This window comes from Rissa tridactyla, chromosome 3 (assembly GCF_028500815.1).
Source record: "Rissa tridactyla isolate bRisTri1 chromosome 3, bRisTri1.patW.cur.20221130, whole genome shotgun sequence".
In the NCBI taxonomy this organism is placed as follows: Eukaryota; Metazoa; Chordata; class Aves; order Charadriiformes; family Laridae; genus Rissa; species Rissa tridactyla.
The window spans coordinates 89,024,308-89,045,261 of NC_071468.1; the positions used below are offsets into that span (position 1 = coordinate 89,024,308).

Genomic DNA, 20,954 nt, shown 5'->3' on the forward strand with positions numbered 1-20,954 from the left:
ATAGATATTTCTGATACAAAGCGCCTCTGAAGTATTTAACAGTGACATTTGTCACTTTAGCAGTGCTAGCGTAAATAAAGGCTGGCTTTTCTTCCCCACCTAAATTTACTGCTTAAATTGGAGGGTGCTCCTTCCTTTGCAAGGCAAGAGCCAGGTGCCTTTGGGCTGCGGGCTTTCTTTGGGCTGCCCTTTGGGCTGTCACTCCCCTCATTCCTCCAAAACTGCATGGCCTGCTGTAGAAATTACCTCTCTCTCCCAGGAATGATCTGGGGAGATCCTGTATAGTCATCCTGCAGGGGTGTCACCTCTGAGGTGACTCTTCTGCCACCCCTGAATGGCCCTTCAATGCCGGCATCTGCTCCCATCGGGGTGTTCCTCGTCCCGGGGGAGCAGTGAGACCCCGTCAGACTTGCAGCTCCCTGACGGCCCATCCCTTGGTACTCCCATGGTATCGCAGCTCCGAACGTGCGTCCTACTGAATGACGCCAGGCCGAATATTCCTCTTAGCTCATGTTAAGCCGTTAGCAACATGAGCCCTGTCACCACGTCTGGGACACCCCGCAGGCTTCTGTTCCTCCCCGCAGCTGACTGCTGTGTGCCAGCGTGGAGCTACGCCTGTGGTTGGGTCCTGGGAAGAGATTTAAAGGTCCCATGTGAACTGCAACGTAAAATGCATTAGAGCCAGTTCTCTTGTCCTCAGGACAAGTGATACGGTGTAACCTGTGTCTGTACAGCTAAATTCTCTAACTCCCCAAAACAGGCTGGCTCTTCCATGCTGCCTGCTGGGACCAGCGTGTGTGTGGTGCCCGGGCCCTGGTGGCAACACTGATACTTGGCACTACCCAAAAATCTGCTGGGAAACATCCTAGTGGTTTTATCAGTATTGGACAATCACACACAGGTGCCTGAGTTGGTGCCCTCACCCTGCTCGGTATATTATAACGAGGGGAGCCACAAGGTCCCAGAAGAGGAGGTCCCATCACCAACTTGTGCTATAGGTTGCACTGTGGGATGATGTTCCTGGGACAGAGCTTGCACCTCTGTCGTTCTGTTGAGCTGTGGAGTGGGTGCCGCCACCTGAAGAGGGGAGATTGAGAGGAACAGGGCTCTGCTTGTCTCCACAGCTCCTCAGAAGATGACACATCCAAAAGTGCAACATTTTGTGGCCTTGGTGTCATTTTTGTGTATGATCTGCTGCTGGGGAAAAAATCTAGCAACATCACCTGTTGTTACCAGGACAGCATTGTCCACTTGGAGTTCTCCAGCTCCAGGTGTATACCTTCTTCCCATGTACCCTTCTTCTGGCACGGACTCACAAAATGAATAACGAGTGCTGGATTTCACTTTCTCCTTCTCTAAATTGTGCTGATAGCTCTTACCTGAATAAGGCAGCTGTTTCTCTCTGACATCAGATAGTCACAGAGAATTGCCAGTGATCTCCAGGATCAGCATCCTGATGCTCTGGAGACATAGTTAAGTAGCTCTAACACCCTCTCAGAAGAGATATTAAATAGATGTAACCCAGCTTCCACAGTGGTAAATATTTAAAGGGATGTGTGAAATATTTCAACAGCATCCTCATGACTAACGTGCTTTCTTTGCCTTTCTTGTTACAATTTAGGGACGTGGCATTTTTGCCAGCGGAAGTCCTTTTGATCCTGTCACTCTACCAAACGGACAAACTCTCTATCCTGGACAGGGTAACAATTCCTATGTGTTCCCAGGAGTTGCCCTTGGCGTTATTTCATGTGGACTGAAACATATTGGCGAGGACGTGTTCCTCACAACTGCTGAGGTACTCTATTAAAAATTATTTATATTCCTTTAATTTAGTAACTTGGTAATAATGAACAATTAAACAGAAATAGTTAAACATTATCTTTTAAATTAGAAACTTAGTGCTTTCTGTGTAAGGTCTTTATTTGCAAGGTATGTTGATTTTTATAAGCTCTATTTGAACAAGTTGTTTTTAAAAAGTTAATAGTTGGTCCAAAGGTCATCTGATATAAACTTCACCTTCTGTTGGCAAGGAGAAAAGAGAAAATTTCAGTGCTGTATTATCACAGGTGAATGCACGTATGTACAGTTTGCAGACAGGTGCACATAGGCTTGATTTTAGATTGAAAATAACTACATTTTGATGCTGGTAGCTTTGTAGCTGGTGACTTTTGTGGGTGTTTTGCTTGCAAAAATTATAATTTCTTTTAGCCTATTAGCTTTTTAGGTATTTCTGAGTAGAGCTGTTGGCATTGTTTTTTGTGTATCTCCCTTGTCAACAGCTGGTGAAAGTCTTCTATTGCCTTGTGGTTCCTGGGACCACAGTTTGACACAACTGTGTTATTCTTCCCGTTTTCTTTCTTATCCTTTTCTGCATCGGTTCTTTTCTTTCTTCAGGCAATTTTTTATGATCTTTGTTCTGATGTTATCCAACATGTGGTCCCTCCTCTACGTCCACTCAGTGGGCAAGAGATGAACAGAGAGCAAACAATTTTGGTTCTAGGAGTCATTCACCACCTACTTCCAGTGATTGTTCAAAAATCTGACATCCACTGTTTTACAGTAGGACATCATAGCCGCACAGGATTGGTTCTTCAACATGTATGGGAGAAGAATCTGGCCTTTATTTTTTTAGAAACCCTTGTTCAAACAAAATAAATTACCAGCAGTTGTTGAAATCAAATACTTACATTTAGGGCAACGAAGCTGGTGAGGGGTATGGAGAACAAGTCTTATGAGGAGCGGCTGAGGGAGCTGGGGTTGTTTAGCCTGGAGAAAAGGAGGCTGAGGGGAGACCTCATCGCCCTCTACAACTGCCTAAAGGAGGTGGGGGTCGGTCTCTTCTCCCAAGTAACGGGCAATAGGACAAGAGGAAACAGCCTCAAGTTGCACCAGGGGGGTTTAGACTGGATATTAGGAAAAATTTTTACGCTGAAAGGGTTGTTAAGCATTGGAACAGGCTGCCCAGGGAAGTGGTTGAGTCACCATCCCTGGAGATTTTTAAAAGACGGGTAGACATGGTGCTTAGAGATATGGTTTAGTGATGGTTTTTGTCAGAGTTAGGGTGCTGGTTGGGCTAGATGATCTGAAAGGTCTCTTCCAACCTATGCAATTCTATAATCCTATGATTTTGTAATTTATTTTTTTTTAAAAACAGTAAGTCAGTCTTTCTGTACTTGTTTCTCATGTAAGAAAATTGTAACTTTCTGTGCTTTTCTGGGTTCAGCATTTTTGCTCCTCATCCACTATAGTGTCACAGCACACTTACTGCTCCTTCCTCGGACCCTTTCCATCTCACCCCCTTCCTGGCCCTGTCCTGGAGTTCTTGTCTCCTATGTCTCCTCTATTGGTTCTGCTCTTGGCTGGCACCAAAAGCAACATAATGAGCCTCACAGGACTCAGCTTCCTTCTGTTGAGTGATGTGATACCCAGTGATTCTCAAGATCCTGGCTGCTCTGCTCCCAGGAATGTGCTTTCCAGCTCATCCTGCTCAGAGAGAGCCCAGGCTCAGTTCAGACAGTGATTAAAGAGCCCTAAGCAGCGCATGATGGTCTGACCATCCATGTAAAGTCATTACAAGCCTGATGCTTTTGGGGTTTTTTTTAAAGGGTATGGAAATAAGGAAGAAGGCCGGACTCAGTTTACCAAGTTAGATCTAATTAACCTAGATGCGCTTCAGCGATAATTCCTACCCAGTCCGGTTCATATAAATTACAATCCACAGAACTTCACGGAAGTGCAGCATCCTAATCTTCAAAGAAGCTGCGTAAGCACGCTTGGAAATATATGGGAAGTGTATGCAGCACACAGAGGAAGCCTCAAAGCAATGCAGTTAGCAACTATTAGTGAACAATTTAAAGAAAAAAAAAAAGAAGAGAAAAAAGTTGCCCCAGTTAGCAGAAGTGAGAATGCCTGACTCAACTCTTGCAACTCCTCTAAAGGATATTGCATTCCAGGATTCTTGCTGCTTGTGTCCTCTTCATGGATTAAAGGAAAGATGGCCCTTTACTATCACTCAGAGGCAACCGATAGCCAACATGATCCTATGACCAGCTGTATGTGATAAGAAGCTTTTTTAAAGGGTGAGCACTTGTGTGCTGCCCTTGCTGGATTTCTGAAGGGTTTTTTTAATGTGCGTACTATGGCATCTTTAAAAAAGTTTGCCATCAGCTTGCCCTCTATGAGAAAGATATTCACAATTTCCATCTTTAAAATTAGTAAAAAGCCCAGACTGTCTCCACTGGCTTTAACCATCTTAGGAGGGCAATGATCCATCTCTTAAGTCTTTGGATAATTATATCCTCCCTTTAAATCCTTCCCTGTAATTTCAGTTGGATACAGTGTTCCTCACTTGCTGGTCTGAACTGCTGTGTTAAACAGTTGTCTTATTTCATTCTAGAAGTTGCTTCATTTTGGTTTGGGTGAAATGGTTCCTATATATAGAGTGCTGATGGATGAAAGGTGACACATATGTGGATTGAACGACGTTTCAAGTGGCAGTCTACTAAGTCAGGAAAAAGTCCGTTCTGAACAAAGAAACCTAATCAAAGAAAGAAATGTAACAGTCAGGGAAGTAAAATCAGAAACTGGGAGGAAGCTTGTACAGACTCTCTTGAGGTAGAGGTTCTCTCCTGGCTGCTTTTTTTGGTAAAGGTTTTGCTACATAATTGTCATCCTCTAGTAAAATCCTTAGAAAAGTTTGATGTGTCGAAATGTATTTTTTTTTTTCTGGCATAGAAAGCCTCTATTGCTGGCAAGATCAATGAGTAGCCACTCGCCTTACGGCCGGAGCTGAGAGCAGTCACGTCTGGTCTCCCTCCTTGTGCGGGCGGCAGCGAGTGGCTGGGGCTCGGTTACCGAGCAAGGTGACGACTGATGGCTTTCAGAGGGGTCTTTGCCAGAAGAGGCGTCAGGGGTGTGAAGGCCGGGAGGGCTCCGTAGGCCCTTAGCTGAAATTACGGTACAAAGCAAAGGCAAAAGTGCTTTTTTTTTTGGTTTTCTTGGCTTTTTTAATGGAAGGATAAAATCAAAATAGTTTCATGTGTTTTTTAGAACAGTGGTTAGTATCCTCCGTTTGAAATGGAAGCACCCAAGATGCTGCAAAATTTAAAGCACCCAAACCATGCATTTTAGATAGAAGGACCTTCTCAGATTATAGCAGTAGTTTACCTGAAAAAAGAAAGTATAAAAAATAAGCAGCACAGACTGCAAGCTGCACCTCCTGTCTTCTTCCTTTGCCGCCTCTCCGGTTAGATCTGATAAAAGCCACAAATAGCTTATTGTCACTACAACAAATTCTACTTTCAGTGTTCTTTTCTTCCTGCCAAGTGAAATAGCGTGTAACTTTGATTTTGGACAGTAAATCTAAGGTACTGTAAGCTGTAATACCTCTTAATTGCAGGCAATTGCTCTGTGATGACAAGGGACATTACCTGTTCTTCTAAGTCCTATGAAAAACAACAAAAGGGACAGAGAATTATCAACTAATGAAATATTCTTGGCTTGTGTGACCTACAGTTAAGTTACTCCAGAAATAATCCAGTTAAATCCTTTCATTATAGAGAATACGTTCTCCAAAAGCCAAGACGTCCCCAATTGCTTTATGCCATTTGTCCTGTCTTGGCTGCCTTTCATTTAGGTTCTGCCGTTAAGGCTTTGCTAATTTCTCTATTAAAAACTTAAATTAATTAAAATTTAAGACATGAAAACAGCATACTGCGTTGTACCTAAGATCCAAACAGCTCATTATCATCCTGTGGAAGTAATCAGTAGCAGAAGCTGAGGAACAGAGGATAAATAAGGGGAAAACATAGACCTTCTGCTGAAATGGCTTCTCAGCTTCTGCACTATATGGCATTCCTGCACTGGAAGTTTTATCCCTACATGGATTTCTATTTCATAAATGAGCCTAGTGGCTTTTAAAACATGTTTATACGTTTGAACATCTTTTGGCAATTAGAGTCACAATTTCATTATGAGTTCTGCAGAAAAAGAAACTCTCCTCTTACAATTTCCTGCTGTCTGATGATTTGGGTTCCCTATAGTGCCATGAGAAATGTTCACCTTCAGTTGTCTTCTGTATTTTCTGTTTTCTTTCAGTCTTCTCTTTTATCTCCCAAGTCTATTTAATTATTTTTTGTCTCCTTGTACAAAAAAATAACCTTTTGATCATCCTTGTTATTCTTTATACCCCTCATGATTCCATCCCGTTCTTGTTTGAAGTAAGTGGAGCAGAAACGCACGCTCTTCAAAGCGGTGTTACATTGTGGATTTATACATTGGTATAATTACATTTTCTCTGTCACCTCTTATTTTCTTAATAATTCCAAATGTTGATTCATCATTTTTTTCCCCTGCCGCTCAACTGATGTTCTCAAGGATCGTTTTTCAGAGACCACATGAAGAAGTTGTCGTTCTCTTTGAAAATGCCTGTTTCTGTGTTTTTGCAGAGTTTTTAACGCTGTTAGAGGAGTACATCAGAAGGACTAGCATGGCATCTGTATAGTTAAGCTTGTGACCTCTCCCAGTCTGGGCCCTGCCCGAATGTTTTGTGGCTTGCCTTCTGTCAACCCCATCGCAAACCAGAAGTACTCTACTCCTGCACCTTTTTTTTTTGCAGTGATGCATTACCCTAGCAGCAACTTGCTGTTGATTTCTTCAGATTTCATCTTCCCTGCAGAGCCCCATTAAACTGCTAGCAGCAGAATTCTCATGTTGTAAGCTCCTCTTTACACGTTCAGGTGCACATCTTGTTTCATCAAAGGGCCGCCTGTCATTTTTAAATAACCCACTTGCTATTATGGAAAGCAAAAACTAGATTTTACGTTGTTTTAGCTCCCCCTAGTGGGTTTTTATCGCTGCTGTATTTTCAATACCAGATTAAAATGCAAACAAATAATTTTCCTTTACTTGTTATACTCAACAAGAGCATGATCTCTTACTGCCCTTGTTAGCATTTCCACTCCGAATGGCAAAACTTGCTACACCTACCAGCACGCTGGGTAGATTGCAGAAGAGAAAGAACACTGTTTCTTTTTGAACCTGGAGTTGCTGCAGTGTTTGCTCTTTAATTCAAACTATTTACCCACTTCTGCCCGGAAGGATGAATTGGTGATAGCCAGGCATCTCTTCTGACGCAGTCCTAGTTGTTTGCCAGCGACGTACACAAAGGTCCTACTTCCCACGTGCAGCAGGAACTGTGGGAAGCAGTTTGTGCTCTGTTTCAAGTATCTTCCTGGAATGTTCCCTCCAAAGTGCACTTCTTGCTTGCTCTTTGGGCCATGGTATCGGTTGCATTTCACAGTGTTTCCTGGACTTGCCTGGTGTTTTCAGAACCTCTGGATGGGTCATACATGGCTCCACCAGATGCCACCCAGACCAGAGTTTTCCATCCATCCACAGGGTATCCCTACATGTCACATCATGCAGTAGCACTCCTGGATCAGTCACTGATTTGGTTCTAACCTTTTGTTAGCTAAAGTTGTAATTGCACAAAAATGTATCATTTCTCCTGATGGGAACACTAAAGGTGCCTCTACATTACTCTTCTGTTTTGCATCAGAATGGTCTTCTGGAGCACATCTCCCTGGTGTCCCTACACACTCCACCTTGCTCCACAGTGTGGCATGATCTTGGGAGGAGAGGGGGACTGGTTTGCTTTTGGATTAAACTAAACGGAAGGATATACTCCAGGAGCAAGCCTAACGTACTGGACATCAATGGAAACTGCTCATAAACTGTAACAGATTTAAGAAGTATAAGCTTGCACTATACAAAGAACCTCCTTTCCTTGTTACATGTTTCCAGCTGTTCAGAGGGCGACATCCCCTCCTCAGTCATTTCCCTTCTGTCCCAAAGCAAGGTAGAGAAATTTGAAATTTGGATTCTGCTGATGCAAATGTGTCTTAATGTTTCTTAATAATTTGTTTTGAGAACTGTAGTAGAGAATGTTACTGAAGGTAGCTATTAAAATCTGCATAAAGTCAGACCATTTTTAATATATGAAGTTTGTGCGTAGTTTGCTTAGAAGGTATTTAGATTTGTTCTAACTAGCAGCTCCCCAGAAGGTACAAAGGTGGGTAGTTAAAGAAATGAGACCTTCAAGTCTACTGAAGAGATTACAGAGTAGAAGACAGGTTAGCAAACTGGCATCCACTGATTCTCAGGCTCAGCAAATCCCAATCCGGATCACCCTGAAAGGCTATTTTCTATTTCAGATCCCCAAATGACAAATAAATTCTAGCTAATGATAGCAGAAATATCATTAGACCCAAAGGCGGTCCCAGGACCCTTTGCTTCTTGAAAGGTGTCTGTTGCAGAAATAGAGGAAGCTCTTAAGCAGACAGTGTCAGCAGTGTCTCTCCTCACTCTGCAGAGAATGTCCTCACGCCTCATGGTAATAGAAGGGTTTTTATATGGCCAATCAGCAAAAACCTACTTCTCCAAGTTGCTGTGCTTTCCTGATGTGTTTATTCCTGGAGTCTTGCTAGGACAATGAGGCAGGAATATTCAGGCCATGGAGGAGATGCTCCTCTCAGACGTGCTGTCAGAACTTCTGTATAATTCCTTGTTTCCTCTGGTCAGTCTGGTGAAAAATCAAGCAAAGCGCAAAATAATTTCTCTAGTTATATATACACCATCTTGGTATGGTTGAGATGACAGACCCACTGCAGCCTTCAAGTGGTGAGGACAGACGGCGGGGACAGACATTTTCTTGCAGCAGTGTTTTTTCTGTCTCAGCATTAGACCCTCCATTTCTAAACCTGACTGCAGTGACCAGCAGGGCTTTAAAAGTCCCTGCGTAATCTTAATTTTATTTTACTTTGTTCTGTGGTTGACACACAACAAACCTGCTCAGCCACCAGTAATTTTGTTGAAAGCATTTTACACTTAGGGGTTTCAGCTCTGTTCTCGGCACAGGGTGACTTGACAACTGTCAGAATAATGGGTGCTTCTTTAATTTTAGAAGTCTTTGACACAACTGCAATTGATGGCTGGAATTTCTATCTCGCCGTGAACTACTTGCTAGTTTATGTGTGGCATGGACTTATTCAAGACTTGAATAAGTCTTATTATCCAAGTGAGAAAAGGGCTTAACTCCTTAAATTTCTAGCTCCTAATGATAAGGCTATTGTAAAAAACACTGCCGAGGTGGATTAAGCGGTATCTGCGTGATTTGCCAAAGCGGAGCCATTTCTTTGCTTAACACTAGATCACCGTCTAAAAAAGCTACAGCTGCACCTGCATTTCAAGTTAAACATGTCTGCTTTATTTCTAGGTAATAGCCCAGCAAGTTTCAGAGGAGAATTTAAAGGAAGGTCGTCTGTACCCTCCGTTAGTCACTATTCAGCACGTGTCGTTGAAAATTGCTGTGAGGGTAAGTCATTTTGCTTTTTTGTGGCTGCTTTTCTTCCCACGCTCTCTGCATAATTGAGCATTTGCTTTGATCACCTAGCACACCTTCACACAAGTTGAAGATAGTTTACGTCAATCAATCTTGGACAAGTAGGAGTCTCAAAATTAAATTTAAATTCATAAATGTAATCCAAATACAAGAAGGAAAGATACGGAACTATAGCAAGTGTTTACGTCTGTAGAGCCCCAGCTGTACTGTCCACCAGTTTAGGAGCAGGTCCCCAGGCGTACAGCCACACGAGCTGCACAGCTGAAGGCGTTTGGCCCTGCATGATTATCAGTTGCCTGTCAAGAGAGCGCGTGTCACCCTGTGTCCAGGCGTATGTCCCATTTGTTCCCATCCTTACTCTGGCCTATCAGAACAACTAACTACAGGGGATGCTTTTTGTTTGTGGCTCAGGTTTGGGTCAGGGGTTGTTCGATTGGTTGGTTTTTACTTGCAAATATAGATGGATTTTCAGTAACTGACCTTAAACCCACAGTTTCTTAAGAAATTCGGCTGTCCTGGAAAGAAGAGGAGGAAGCTTTCAAATAATGTATTTATCCCAGTTCCTCCTTTGTTCTGTCTTTTAGGGGTGGAGAAGCAGCATTTTAGGAGGTTGTTTTGCTGGTCTGTGACCTTTTTTGCTCCAATTATTGTTTTCTGTCTTGGTCACTTTACTGTGAATAATTCCATTTATTGCATATTCTTTTGAAAGAATAACAAGGAGCCCTCACGCATGAAACAGTTCCCTGAGCTTCACTCAGTAATGACTCTGCTCTGTAGATGTCAAAATGTTACCTGGTTTCCTCAGGCGAAATCAAACTGCGTGCCTGTGTGTTTGGCAGGAACACACGGATAGAAATTTCTCCTCTACTTGTGCGTGTTATATAAAATGCAAAAAATGAAAACGTCACCAAATGATCCTTTCTGCCTGATCCCTGTTGAACCTTTATTCCTGCAAATACCTATTCTGGCTCATCCAGCCCAAGAGGTTTAGCAATGGCCTCTGTCTTTTCCAGGGGAGGAATACTCTCAACGTTTTTTGGCATACCAAACGCGGGGTATAAATTCAGACCTCATTCAACCATGATAATTATGCACACAGACCTGAACCTGAACCCTTACGTAAACACCCAAAGTGCTGCTCTGTCAAATCAAGTTGGGCTTCAGAGTAATCCTAGAAAGGAATCTAAATATGGCAAATTGGGGTCTCAGCTTCTCACCAAGCTGAAACATTTATGTTTTAAGGAGAGAGCTAAGGAGAGCAGGAAGGAGACCGTCTTCCTTTCATTCAAAGTAGGAGGGTCTGTCTGTTTGCCAAGTGCAGTTTGAAGCAGACCTGCTTCCCACGCAGTGCTGCCACCTAAAACCAGCCTGTCAAACTTCTTTAGTTTCACAGAGGAACGTCCACTCTAAAGATTTCTCAAGTAGGTGCCCTTCAGACGTGAGAGGCTACTTTGATGTGTTGAGTGGGCTCCAACCCCTTCTAAATTTCATTTTTGTTGCAGCTATATTTGCGATGCATAATTGCTTCACTTAGGTATGGTCTGGGTGAGGAAAGAGCAAGCGAATATTCGTATTTTTCCCAGCCATCTCTAGAATTAAACCTGTGCACTGTGTAGGACTAATTTTTTATCATAAGTTTACCTTTAAGAAATATATTGTCAAACTATGGCAAATAATAAACTTCTCTAATATGCAGGGAGCATGGAGGCTTTGAACAAATCACACTTTTCTTACAGTGCTTTGGAGAAGAGGGTAAACCAGGGTAACCTGGTGATGGAAAAGCAAAAACTATATCTCAGTGCTTGGGTTTTGTGGAATATTTTATCCACCACAGCACAATAAAAGCTAAGGTATTACTGGGCGAGGAGGAGCACTGTATTTCTCACAGCAAAGACACGTAATCCTGTCCAAAAGCAGCATGAGTCAGACTCACTTAAATGCAAACATTATCCTGTTCCTCGTCTTACCTGTTGAATACTAGCTTGGATCCAGTGTGAATATAGGTGTCTGCCAGCACCGGAGAAGATGAAGTCTTATCTTGATTTTGAACTAATTCCTACTTTTAAGTCCTGTTAAATGTACGCAAGTGGTTTATCAGCACTGATTCGGATTTTAATGCATCTTTCTAGATCGCAGAAGAAGCCTACAGGAATAACACTGCCTCCACCTATCCTCAGCCCAAGGACCTAGAAGCCTTCATCCGCTCTCAGGTTTACACCACTGATTATAACAGCTTTGTGGCTGACTCCTACACCTGGCCTGAAGAAGCCATGAAAGTGAAACTGTAAATATTTAATGAAGAATGAACAAACTAGCACCAATTACAAAGCATTAAAATACTCAGAACATTTCTTAGGCTTCTTAGGAAGCCTAAGAATAGCTAATTTTTTAAGATGCAGAAAACTTTTTCTAAATTGTAATATTGGGTTAGAAACTCAGATCAAGAAATCATATTAATTATACATCAGATAATAAAAATTAATCTGAGAAATCTATTTGTGTTGTTTGGTTATTTTGATTGTTATTTTAATTGAGATATCCTACACTATAGTTTCACAGATGTTTTATCGAAATAAGTGTTTGTATCTTGAGTTAAGAGTTTTGTCACAAATGTCAATGAGAACTTAAGCAGACAAATGGTACCATGGAAAATTAAGAAATGTGTACGATGCCTGTTTAATCCATGACAGGTCACAATGTAATTTGCATAAATTGTCAAGCTATTATTTAAAAAAAACAAAGCCAAAACTTAGAACAACAGTAAGGTTAGAATATTTTCCTCCAAAGAAAAGCCTTATTGGTCACTCCGGTGTAGAGTAATGAAAATTTTCTAACAAGAACTGAACTTGCAGAACCATTTGTTCACATCTAATTAGAGTATTTTAACATTACTTAGCTAAGCTGAAGACCTGTAAACGATCAAAAATTTAATTTCCCCACTAAGATAACTACTGTTCTGATACGCTGAAGTTCATGGAAGTGCTTGGACTCCATGTTCTTGACAAAAAGGGAGTATCAAAGTGTTATGAATAGGCTTTTTTTTTGACTGTTTTCTTATAAACATCAGTTATCCGGATAGTGCTAGGTTTTTTATGTATTAAACCTTGTGAATTCCTGTAGTATTTGAGGCCAAGGTATTCTTAAACACACATCATATGTGATGAAGTATCATTCTTTGCAACAAACTCCCAAATCACCCAGCCGAGGTCTACTAAATGAATCATTATTATGGGAAAAGAGTTCATCATTATTTCTCTGGCTTACTACTATTTGAATGATCTGTTAGCTCAATTTCTTCAGTATTGTCTTTTAAAGGGTTTTGGCAACTTCATTGGTAATTCAGCATGCTGAATACGTTCATTTACACACTAATTTCAACTAGAGATGTATTCTTACTTTTTTTTTTTTTTTTACCCTTTCTCATCTGTCAGACAGTTATCAAAAGTGATACCTGGCAGTGACACTCTTTTACAAAAAAAGTGATTCCTTCTGCAAACCTCACTGGAAGCATCCGGGGACGCTACTCACCACCTGCATTATTCTGGATTCATAATTAGCATTTCCAGAAAGAAAACTCAGGAGTCTATGGTTTTCCTTAGGAGGATACACTTGGATGGTACTACTAGCAGTTTCCTCCTGTAGAAAAAATGAACAAACAAAGCTTTAGACAGCTCTAATGCCGAAGTGTTTGACCATCCTCCTGCACAGACTTTCTGACCTATTCCAGTGCTGCCTTTCTCATTTCCTTCTGCTTGAAATCTCATAGATTAGGCCTATTTCTAAACCGGTTCATTTTGCTACTTTAAAGGAAGAAGTTTATCATTTGGTAACTTCCCAACAGGACCGAATGCAAATTGGTTTATTGTTTTTGAGTCATGATCATGCGGAATCTGTGCTCATACATCAGGGTTTTAAAAAAAAAAAACAAACCAAAGAATTGTTCATCGTCATTCTGATCAACCAGAAATACTGCCATCCTCTGTATTTCAATATATTGCTATTGAGAGAAAAGTATTAAAACACATCCCTGTGTTTTAATTGAAATAATATGTTATTTTTTTAGTCATCAGCTGAGTGTACTGAAAACAGTCTTCAAACAGCTGGTGTTGAAATGGCCTGGTTTTTAGCTTCCAACAGCCAAACCTCTCTAGAGCTCAACGGTCTGCTTTCATTGCTCAGTACCAATTTTCATATTATGGTTCTCAAGTGGAAGGCAGCAAGATGGTGGTTTTGTTAGAGCACAGCTACTGGGGACTTTTCAGTAGCATTCTTCAGCTACGTATTACATTCATGACATTTAAGTATGATAATCCATTATAAACTGGAAGACTGAATTGCAATTCACTATGTAAATACACACTCAGCACACCACCCCGTAGAAAAATGCTGCCTAATGAGCCATTAATATCATTTCCTGTTACAAGGTGATGGAAAATCGTCTCTCAGTACTAATTTGACATAGGAAATGTTGGTAAAGGTATATGTATTTTTATTTAATATATAATACAAATATAGTTTTTTCATTTTTCTGTATGTTACAGAAATCATAGAATTGCTGAGGTTGGAAGGGACCTTTAAGATCATCGAGTCCAACCTTTAACCTACCCTGACAAAAGCCACTTCTAAACCATGTCCCTAAGTGCCCATCTACCCTTTTTTTAAACACCTCCAGGGATGGTGAATCCACCACCTCCCTGGGCAGCCTATTCCAATGTTTAATAACCCTTTCAGTGAAAAAATGTTTCCTAATATCCAATCTAAACCTCCCCTGACATTACTTGAACCTGTTTCCTCTCGTCCTATCACTTGTCACCAGGGAGAAGAGGTCAGCCCCCATCTCTCTACAACCTCCTTTCAGGTAGTTGTAGAGGGTGATAAGGTCTCCCCTCAGCCTCCTCTTCTCCAAGCTAAACAACCCCAGCTCCCTCAGTCGTTCCTCATAAGGTTTGTCCTCCAGACCCCTCACCAGCTTTGTAGCCCTTCTCTGGACACGCTCCAACACCTCAATGTCCCTCTTGTAGAGAGGGGCCCAAAACTGAACGCAGTACTCGAGGTGGGGCCTCACCAGTGCCGAGTACAGGGGGATGATCACTTCCCTAGTCCGGCTCACCACACTATTCCTGATACAGGCTAGGATGCTGTTGGCCTTCTTGGCCACCTGGGCACACTGCTGGCTCATATTCAGCTGGCTGTCAACCAACACCCCCAGGTCCTTTTCTGCCGGGCTGCTTTCGAGCCACTCTGTCCCAGTCCTGTAGCGCTGCATGGGGTTGTTGTGACCCAAGTGCAGGACCCGGCACTTGGCCTTGTTGAACCTCATACCATTGGCCTCAGCCCATCGGTCCAGCCTGTCCATATCCCTCTGCAGAGCCAACCTACCCTCAAACAGATCAACACGCCCACCCAGTTTAGTGTCATCTGCGAACTTGCTGAGGGTGCATTCGATCCCTTCATCCAGATCATTGATAAAGATATTAAAGAGAACCGGCCCCAGCACCGAGCCCTGGGGGACACCACTTGTGACTGGACACCAACTGGATTTAACTCCATTTACCACCACTCTCTGGGCACGGCCATCCAGCCAGTTTTTTACCCAGCGAAGAGTACACCTGTCCAGGCCATGGGCAGCCAGTTTCTCCAGGAGAATGCTGTGGGAAACGGTGTCAAAAGCTTTGCAAAAATCCAAGTAGATAACATCCACAGCTTTTCCCTCATCCACTAAGTGGGTCACCTTATCATAGAAGGATATTAGGTTTGATAGGCATGACCTGCCCTTCACAAACCCATGCTGACTGGGTCTGATCACCCTGTTCTCCTGCATGTGCCATGTAATGGCACTGAGGAGGATCTGTTCCATGACCTTCCCAGGCACCAAGGTCAGACTGACTGGCCTGTAGTTCCCCGGATCCTCCTTCCGGCCCTTCTTGTGGATGGGTGTCACATTTGCTCACCTCCAGTCAGCTGGGACCTCCCCGGTTGTCCAAGACTGCTCATAAATGATGCAAAGTGGCCTGGCGAGCACTTCCACCAGCTCTTTCAATACCCTTGGGTGGATCCCATCCGGCCCCATAGATTTGTGCACCTCCAGGTGCTGAAGCAGGTCCCTCACCGTTTCCCTTTGGATTACAGGGGCTTCACTCTGCTCCCCATCCCTGTCTTCTAGCTCAGGGGTCTGGGTGCTCAGGGAACAACTGGTCCTACTGCTGAAGACTGAGGCAAAGACTTCATTAAGTACCTCAGCCTTTTCCTCATCCTTGGTCACTATGTTGCCGGCCCCATCTACTAGAGGACAGAGATAATCCTCAGTCCTCTTCTTATTGCTAATATATTTATAGAAACTTTTTTTGTTGTCCTTGTCAACAGAAGCCAGGTTTAGTTCTAGCTGGGCTTTGGCCCTCCTGATTTTTTCCCTACATAGCTTCACTGCCTCTTTGTAGTCCTCTTGAGTGGCCTGCCCTTCCTTCCAGAGGCCATAGATCCTGTTTTTTTCCCTAAGTTGCAACACTAGCTCCCTGTTTAGCCAGGCCGGTCTTCTTCCCCGACGGCTTGTCTTCTGGCACATGGGGACAGCCTGCTCCTGCGCCTTTAAGACTTCCTTCTTGAAAATCATCCAGGCTTCCTGTGCTCCTTTGCCCTGGAGGACTGCCTCCCAGGGGACTTTGTCAACCAGGCTCCTGAAAAGCCCAAAGTCTGCCCTCTGGAAGTCCAAGGTAGCAGTTCTGCTGACCCCTCTCCTTGCTTCTCGCAGAATCAAAAACTCTATCATTTCATGGTCACTGTTCCCAAGACAGCCTCCAACCTTCACATCCCCCACAAGACCTTCCCTGTTTACAAACAACAGATCCAGCAGGGCACCTTCCCTAGTTGGCTTTCTCACCAGCTGTGTCAGGAAGTTATCCCCAGTACATTCCAGGAACCTTCTAGACTGTTCCCTCCCTGCTGTATTGTATTCCCAGATGTCTGGCAAATTGAAGTCCCCCACGAGGACAAGAGCTCGCGATCTTGAGACTTCTCCCAGCCGTTTATAGAATATTTCATCTGCCTCCTCATCCTGATTGGGCGGTCTATAACAGACTCCTACTACGATATCTGCCTTGTTGGCCCTGCCCCTGATTCTTACCCATAAACACTCAGTCTCATTGTCACCATCATTTAGTTCAAAGCATTCATAACACTCCTTAACATACAGGGCCACACCCTCACCTCTCCTTGCTTGCCTATCCTTCCTGAAGAGCCTATAGGCATCCATGGCAGCACTACAGCTATGTGAGTCATCCCACCACGTTTCTGTGATGGCGACTACATCATAATTATCCTGCTACACAATGGCTTCCAGCTGCTCCTGTTTGTTGCCCATGCTACATGCATTAGTGTATAAGCACTTCAGCTGGGCTATAGGTCCTTTCTCCTTTTTACTGGCAGGAGCCGAAATTCTGCCACCCCCAGACTTATTCCTAAGGAGCCTGGTTACGCCCCCTATCTTTTCCAAGTCTAGTGCCAGCATGCCACCTTCAGGCTTTTTGCTAGCAAGCTTGGATCTATCCCCATCCCCCTTTGAATCTAGTTTAAAGTCCTGTCAATGAGCCCCGCCAACTCCTGCCCTAAAACCCTTTTCCCCCTCTGAGACAGGCTTTTGCCATCTGTTGCCAGCAGGCCTGGCGCCCTGAAAAGCAGCCCATAATCAAAGAACCCAAAGTCCTGCCGATGACACCAGTCTCTGAGCCAGGCATTGAACAGCTGGCATTTCCTATTAATCTTCTCATCAATCCTCGCAACTGTTGGGATAGAAGCAAACACTACTTGTGCTCCTGATCCCCTAACCATCCGTCCCAGGGCCCTGAAGTCTTTCTTCATTGCCCTCAGACTTCTTCCTGAAATTTCATCATTGCCTAACTGAAAAATCAATAAAGGGTAGTAGTCAGCAGGCCTAACTAGGGTAGGGAGTTTCTTCTGGACATCCTTAACTTTGGCCCCAGGGAGACAGCAGACTTCCCTACAGATTGGGTCTGGCCTACATATGGGACCTTCCACTCCCTTCAGAATCGAGTCCCCTACTCAGTGTAGGGGAAAAACAGAGGAAACACTAAATTTCTGCCTCATCTTACACATTGTCATTTCCAAGGTGCTTGGCCTACCAATGTAAATATAAAATACCATGAGCTGAGCAGCTGAAAAACTACTATTAACATAACTGGACCATAATGAGATATGAAGAGGACTGTGAAAACAGTGATATTAGCAATGCAATTGTATAGGTACAACCCAAAGAATATACGGGAACAGGTGATATGGGCCTCTTTCTCCTTGCCCCTGCCCTTTATTTAAAAGCAAAGCTTAGTCCTGTGGTTGGACACAAGCCTTTGCATTTCACGGGTTAGCTGAATGTAGACAAAGCAGATGATTTGTGGAGCAGTAGAAGACACTGCATGCACAAGCGGCGAGATTTCCTTGAGCTGCCTGTGCTTTTGTGTTGGAAACCATGTTAGTCTGTGACTGCAGCCACTCTGATATCACACAACTGTATGCAGAAGTTAACTACAAGGCTGCACCTCAGCCTAGTAACACACAGCACAGCTTAGACAAGGAGACAGAAGCGTGTAATTCAGGATACTACAGTGTGGGATTTTTATCAACTTGCAAGCACTTTGAGGCATGGCTCACAGTGACAAATGCCAGTTTTAGGGTCTCAGAAAATAAGTAAACACCTCTGAAAAATATATGGCAATTCAGAACAGAAGCTCAACTACTTGACCGTATGTTAAAAAGTTTCTCTTTTCACAGTAGCTATAAGGCACGGTATTTCAATGTTAGTGTTATCTCTTGCTGTCCAAAACTAGAACTCCTTACACAGTTTCTCTTACTTGTCTGAAAGTTTGCCTTCGACACCAAATAAAATCTGAAAAATATGTCCACTTTGATGTTGTTTCAAGAATTCTAGGAACTGTCCAAGATCCATGTGATAGTCATTCCTCAGGCCATAATCACCATGTGCCTGAAACTGTAGGTCTTCAAAAGCACAAAAGAGACGAAGAGTATCAATGCTCTTCTCTGTTTCAATGTTCTCCACGTGCTTGCATGAAATATGCTTCCAGTTGGGATACCTAATAACACGCCAGAACTCTTCACAGTTTTCTCTGAGTCCTTCCACACAGATGACACCGGGTTTTCCTGTTAGGCAGAAACCAGTCAGATTTAACTTCTTTGCACAGTCAAAAATCTTTTTTCTCAATTCCTGCCTGTATATATGGTGGCTGTAGATCCACATGCGATGCAGTGTTTCTTTAACTACAACTTCTTTTGAAGCACTTTCAGAAGAGATCTTACTGTTTTCCACGTAAGGCAAGGTGTTGTCTTTCACCCATTGCACAGCTTCGTATACACACACTTCACCTGAATCCAAAGAGCTGATGTGAGAAGCCAGATCAGTGTTGAGCTGCAACTGTTGCTGTCTGTGCAGCACATCTGATCTTGCAAAAAGCTGAGGAGCTACATGAGGATACATATGAGGCAGCAGTACCTGCAATTCCACTTTTACCTTAAAAACAGAACACACACAAAAAGGAAATGAATTCTGCAGCTACTGAAAGACACCTCAGACTTCTTCCCTGTCAAAGGTAGATTATGAGGAGATGTAACTAAGATTGCAACATCCTAAAGACTGGAATTACTTCTTCCACTTTGCTTTTGTCAGCTCCTTTCCTTGTGTTGCACCATGCTGGCATCTAATAACATGCCATGTTATTAGATAACATATCTAATGTTATCTTCTGCTGTTTAGTGAAATAACGCTGTGGCTTGAAAGAAGGTACACAGTTACCCTGTAGGGATATTTCTATTGCATGTTCTCAGGACGTGCTCAGTGTTGCTGCAGCGATAAACTACCAGTCTGTCTGAAGCAAGGGGCAAGTGGCTTTTGAGAATCTTGGTCCTTACCAAACACACGTCTCATCAAAGAACTCAGCCCAGTAGCTGGATCTATCCCAGGAAAACAAGGCCAAGAGTTATACAGAACAGTGTTTATGATAGTACTTATTGTATATAGAGGCATTATTATTATTTTAAGCAGGTATTCACCCTACCCATTCAGAGGAAACATTCTCAGGATTATAGGGGATAAAAAGATTTATGTGTATTTTAGGCCGGGGAAACCTCTAGATTATCTTGCCTCATCTACAAACCACAGGCTGTTGAATTTCTCTCGATTATTCCTAGAGTGTCTTAAAATGGAACACTTCAGTTTTTTGGAAACTGAACCCAGCATCTGGTCCAGGAGCAGGAGAGAATTCATGCACCCTCGGTGCTTGAGGCTCTTGTATACCATAAGGAGACTTTCACTACAGTATACAATCAAATTATTAGTCCTGCAGAGAAGTGAATTGTGAAATGACTAATTGTTTTTCCAAGTTCCTTGACGATCTGCCGCATCGGTTGTCTGTGCCTATCATTCTATTAGCCTTTCTTGCCCAAATCAAGTTAAGAGTCAAATAAATAATTAAAACAAGAGCTCTTTGTTACTCTTGACTTTTGAAACAGCAAATAAGGGAGGGACTTTCCCCCCTTTTTTAGTGCAGTTTTTAAGCGTCTGCATGCACCAGGAGTAATGAAAACAACACACATGAACACATCCATGTGCAATTTCTCACCTTTGGCTCCCCTACATCAACAGCAATTGAATATTCGAGCTGCGGGGGCAGACGTCCATCACTGTTTCTCAGGTAGCGTTGCACGCTGGGCACAGCATCCTCATCCAGATTTATTTCACCCTTTTTGGGAAACATTGAAAGGAGCATTTCCACTTCCAGCAGCTGGAGCTCCAGGCAATCTTTTACTGCGACAGCCATTGCACTGCCCTCCACACACACCTGCAACGAGAGGCCTGGAGTCAAACCCGGGAGGTTTAACACGCAGTGAGGTTCAACACGCAGTGAGGTTCAGCACCACGCCGTGCAACCGAATAAGCTGGCCTCCACGGGGAAACCCCACTATTTTTTAAGGGCAGAGTATGCACTGGACCCTGCTCTGGCAGGGCGGTTGGATTAGATGATCTCCAGAGGTCCCTTCCAACCCTATGATTCTATGATTAAACACACATGGGTGTAAAACGCTTAGAAGTTAGTCCCTCACGGGCGTGCTCCACAGCTAAGCTGGAGAAAGGACCCTGCGCCAAGGAAGAAGAGGCGAAGGGGATGCGGAACGGCGGCCTGCCAGCGGCGGCCGCCACCACCGGGCCGCGCACTGGCGCTGACAGCCTTACCTGTCCCGCACTGCTTTCAACCGCCACGGCAGAGAACGGCCGGCACCCGGGGCGAAGAGGGAGACGACACGTCTCTTCATACCACCTCACCCAGTGAGGAACCTGCTGAAGCAAAAGGAAAACGACCCAGAACCGCCACCTCAGCCCGCGGCGCGGCCGTTAAACGGACGCTGCGCGAGAGGGCGCGCATGCGCGCTCGGCGCGAAGGGCGGAGTTGGGGCCCGACCCTGGCCCCCAGCCCGGCCCCAACCCTGGCCCCCAGCCCGGCCCCCGGCTCTGATTGACAGTGGGCGTGGCCAA

At 43.7% G+C, this 20,954-nt stretch overlaps 2 protein-coding genes across 3 annotated transcripts in view; one reads left to right on the top strand and one right to left on the bottom strand.

The window, feature by feature from the left end:
* The window catches only part of ME1 (malic enzyme 1), a 202,029-nt gene extending 190,226 nt beyond the window's left edge, over positions 1–11,803 (top strand). The window contains exons 12-14 of the mRNA XM_054195416.1: positions 1,622–1,795; positions 9,275–9,373; positions 11,530–11,803. Coding sequence (XP_054051391.1) covers positions 1,622–1,795; positions 9,275–9,373; positions 11,530–11,688 — 432 coding nt within the window. The 3' untranslated portion in view covers positions 11,689–11,803. The remainder of the gene's footprint in view (positions 1–1,621; positions 1,796–9,274; positions 9,374–11,529) is intronic.
* Positions 1,754–20,853, bottom strand: RWDD2A (RWD domain containing 2A). 2 transcript variants are annotated; one of them, XM_054195423.1, is made up of 4 exons: positions 20,655–20,853; positions 20,044–20,262; positions 18,212–18,935; positions 1,754–8,575 (listed from the first exon to the last, which is right to left on the bottom strand). In XM_054195423.1, exons 2-3 carry the CDS (start codon positions 20,239–20,241, stop codon positions 18,258–18,260), a joined length of 876 nt encoding a protein of 291 aa, XP_054051398.1. In that variant the 5' UTR covers positions 20,242–20,262; positions 20,655–20,853; the 3' UTR covers positions 1,754–8,575; positions 18,212–18,257. The 2 variants fall into 2 exon arrangements, with proteins under 2 accessions (XP_054051398.1, XP_054051397.1); XM_054195422.1 differs by lacking the exon at positions 1,754–8,575 and having other exon boundaries at positions 11,879–18,935.
* Between the last annotated feature and the right edge of the window lie 101 nt (positions 20,854–20,954).